Below are 4,050 nucleotides of genomic sequence, written 5' to 3' on the forward strand. Positions count from 1 at the left end.
CCCCCCCACACACATACCACATACCCCATACGCACACACACACCATACACACGTATCACACCACACACTTCATACACACACACACAGAGTTTTTTCTCAGTTGTATGAAAGCCCACATAAACATCCCCATGCCATGTTAAAAGGTCAAAAATAAAATTTTACTTTATATAGCCCCTAAAATAAAATGGAAATGTTTTTAAAAAATTAAGGTAACCATACAACATCACCTTTTTTTTCAAGTTTTCTAATAGTCTCCTCCATCTCATTTTGTTTCTTTTTGTATAAAGTTTTCAATTCTTCTATTTCATTATTCTTTCTTTCTAAAATCTGCAAATGAATTTAAAATGTTTTAGTAAACTACTTTTTATACATAACTTTTTTAAACAAGCACAATATTTTTGCAAATCTCTCAGCTAATCCCATAAATGGTTTCCCAAAAAAAAGATGTAAAAATTGTATTTTAGTGCACTGAGAATATATCAAATATACTAGAATAATTGATTACTGAAAGAAATATGTTATCAGCTTCCAGTTTTCATATATTAAGTTTTGAGAATATAAATAATAAATTAGGTGATTCCCTAAAATACAATTCAGAGATTAAAGGGTCATAAAGTAGCAGAGAGAAGCCATCAGGAAATCGGCATGTTGGAGCAGCACAATCCACCCCCCCCCCCCCCACTGGGACAGAACAACTTTAGATGAGTGGTCCCTGGATCCTCCCTCCCTCTGGTGTCCTTTCTTTTTCATGCACAATAACAAGAATCCCGACACATGGGAAGATGAGCTGTATTAGGCTTCTTTTATATCTAGTTCTGCTATTATGAATCAAAAAAATCAGTTCAAAATAAGTCGAAAATTGCATGAATATTTTACATCATTAATTGCATTGTGCCAGAAGTTTTAAATGAATTGTTTTATAAGATTTAATCATAATTTTATACTCCTAAATACATGTGTACACACATGCACAAAAAAAAAGGAAAAAAAAGGAAGAGAAAGGAAAACCTGGAGAAATAACCAAAATGTAGTAGCCAGCAAGCAGGACCAAAACTGTGCTAACAAAGGGGAAAAAAGAAAACCGAACTGAGGCAGGAGTATGAATACCCACTTTTCTTACAGTTGGAGTATATTTCCTATACACCCAAATTCAGCTTAAAAAAAAAAAATGGCAGGGAGCATTATTCACCACCATCTAACCAACTTTTTCTTAGTGCTTTTATTACCAGCATTTTACTTTACCTTTCATGGTTTTAGTTCCACCTCTAAGAATGATTGGTAAATAAGAAAAGGAGCTAGTTTGATTCTAATGTTCATAAAGAAGCAAAAAAGGAAAAAGAATGTATGTAAAAAGGTATAACACTAATTTTGTTCCTTCCCAATTCCTGACACTTAGAAAATGCCATCTAAGCAACAAACTGATGAATATACTTTCTAAATCGGGCATAAGGTCAAGGATTTTATTTATATTTTACCTGGCTGGTTTCAAACTAGTTGCATTGCTTTCTTTTTTCATGCAGAATTTATGTTAAAAGAGAAATTCCTGGAAAGAATTTTATTATTAAATGCTTTCCTTAGACTAGATTTTTGTAACGGACATACCGAGAAGCCTATTTCAAACTCTATTACCATGATTTTTCCAAATATGTTTTTATACTTATTTATCTTATACATCAATAGATTCTATTTCATTTGGATATATATTATATTAAAATTACATTACTAAATCTCTAACATATTTGTGAGAGAGAGCTGTTTTTATCTAACCAATTTAAGCTAAGGTAAAAATCTAGTAAGAGCAGAAAGTAATACTGGCGTTTAAAATGTGAATAGGAAAGAAGAAAGAAAAAGGAAAAGAATTCAATATTTTTTCTCTTTCTAATTTTCAATCAGTGGTTTCTTTCTTGTTGCTTTTAAAGAAAATGAGCCAAATAGGCACCTGACTAAATATTAATATATTTTCAGCTTTTAAGAAAGCTTGGGTATGTGATGTGTGGCCTCAAGTCCCTGCCACCATCTCTGTCACTCAGTTTTGGGAGGCTTTGCCGTGAAACAGAAAATGCCAAGTTTCTATTTGGATTAACCTTCATGTATTAATATATATAAAAATACCACTCAACTTTTTAAATCAATACTAAAATACACTAATCATTCAAATTCCATGTGGGATAATAATAAATTAATTATTGGTGCTGTGCCCATTAAGAAGAAAAATAAGTTTTCTTTAAAAAAGCAAACTGAAACATTAAAAGGCATAAATCCAATGAGCTAGTAAACAAAGAAGCCTATATTCCATGCTACCGTCACGATGCACGCAGTCTATACCAAACAGAACTAAATCCAAAAGTTCCTTTTCCAATTAAAAAGAAAATTTTAATTTCCAGAAACCCAAAAGAATATCAGACTATCAGACTAAAAGAAACGCTAGTGTTTACAACTGATCTCTTACTTCAGCTTTCACGAAAGGTCATGGTAGAATGCAGATTACGGACTATAAGAAGGCCAGCCTTCAAACAACAGAGGAAGAACTAAAAGGCAGTTGAAACCATAAGGATATTGACATAGACACATTTGTTTAGAAGATGAAGTTTAAAGATCAACTTTGGCCAAATTATTAATTTAGCAAAATCCATTTATAGCACAGACTGTTATAAGTACATAAATAGGTGGACGGTGGGACGATGGTTACAAGACCTAGAATATTCTGGCAGATACCCTACCTTCTGAACGTCGGCATCATGTTTCTGCTGCAGTTTAAGCTTCTCCTCATGACATTTAGCTTCCAGCATTTTTGTTTTTATGTCCAACTTCAAGAAAAACATTTTAAAGGTGTTATTAACATACTTTTCCCTTTGGCAAAAGCACACAAATGAAAATAATACCCGATGTGACAGTATCATTTTCCACTTTTTTCTTATGGCCACTGGTCTAGCAATCACATCATCTTACCAAAACTTTGGTTACATTCTTTGATTACTACCAAGCTAACTTTCAAATAAATTTCACTGGACAGGCAAAACAGAGACTACTAAACACAGATTCAGCAGTTATCCCCACCCCACTCCACCCTCAAAAGAAGTCCTCTTAAATTTATATTTTGCTAAATCCAATGGTAGTTTAGCCTTTGTTTACTATTTCTGAGCCTCTATTCAACCTTTTTACTTTTTTTTCTCAAATCTACATGCTCATTAAAACTACTCTTATTTACCTACATACTTAAATATGATAATTTGAGAGTGGATGTCCACAATTATGGCATATTACTGATAATCGCACATTTCTCTTAACAGATTTTCCAGTTCTGTGTCCTGGAATCATAGACCCTGACTACTTCAAGGAAGTAACCTGATCTCCTTCGGAGCATTCATTAACAATTCCTATCCTTATCAAACCAACACCTACTGTACCAGTGTTCTGAGAGAAGCCAGACAAAATGTAGCCAATCCTTGTTGATAATAATGGGCACATCTCAGAATTAAAAGAATAACAGTGACAGGTTTTAAAATGAACAACATGAAATTGATTATCTCAAATGTGAAAGTGTTTGACCACCTGATTCCTTACCCTTTGAAAGAGTATATACATTGGAGGCTGACAGACCTCATTTCTTTTTTTTTATTTTTTTATTGTTATGTTAATCACCATATATTACATCATTAGTTTTTGGTGCAGTGTTCCATGATTCATTGTTTGTTCATAACACCCAGTGCTCCATGCAGAACGTGCCCTCCTCAATACCCATCACCAGGCTAACCCATCCCCCTACCCCCCTCCCCTCTAGAACCCTCAGTTTGTTTTTCAGAGTCCATCATCTCTCATGGTTCGTCTCCCCCTCTGACATACTCCCCTTTTCTTCCTCTCCTGTTATCTTCTTCTTTTTCTTTTTTCTTAAAATATGTTGCGTTATTTGTTTCAGAAGTACAGATCTGTGATTCAACAGTCTTGCACGATTCACAGCGCTCACCATAGCACATACCCTCCCCAATGTCTATCACCCAGCCACCCCATCCCTCCCACCCCCAACCACTCCAGTAACACTCAGTTTGTTTC

The 4,050-nt window shown here is 34.2% G+C and overlaps 1 protein-coding gene across 9 annotated transcripts in view; it reads right to left on the minus strand.

The window, feature by feature from the left end:
* The window catches only part of CEP112 (centrosomal protein 112), a 456,418-nt gene that overhangs the window by 369,894 nt on the left and 82,474 nt on the right, over positions 1 to 4,050 (minus strand). For all 9 annotated transcript variants that reach the window (XM_025889895.2, XM_073883235.1, XM_025889894.2 and 6 more), the window contains 2 exons: positions 2,721 to 2,807; positions 228 to 327 (listed from right to left, as the gene is read on the minus strand). In XM_025889895.2, coding sequence (XP_025745680.1) covers positions 228 to 327; positions 2,721 to 2,807 — 187 coding nt within the window. The remainder of the gene's footprint in view (positions 1 to 227; positions 328 to 2,720; positions 2,808 to 4,050) is intronic.

The sequence above is a fragment of the Callorhinus ursinus genome, unplaced genomic scaffold, assembly GCF_003265705.2.
Source record: "Callorhinus ursinus isolate GAN/ISIS: 27379988/994484 unplaced genomic scaffold, GSC_fseal_2.0 scaffold50, whole genome shotgun sequence".
Taxonomy (NCBI): Eukaryota; Metazoa; Chordata; class Mammalia; order Carnivora; family Otariidae; genus Callorhinus; species Callorhinus ursinus.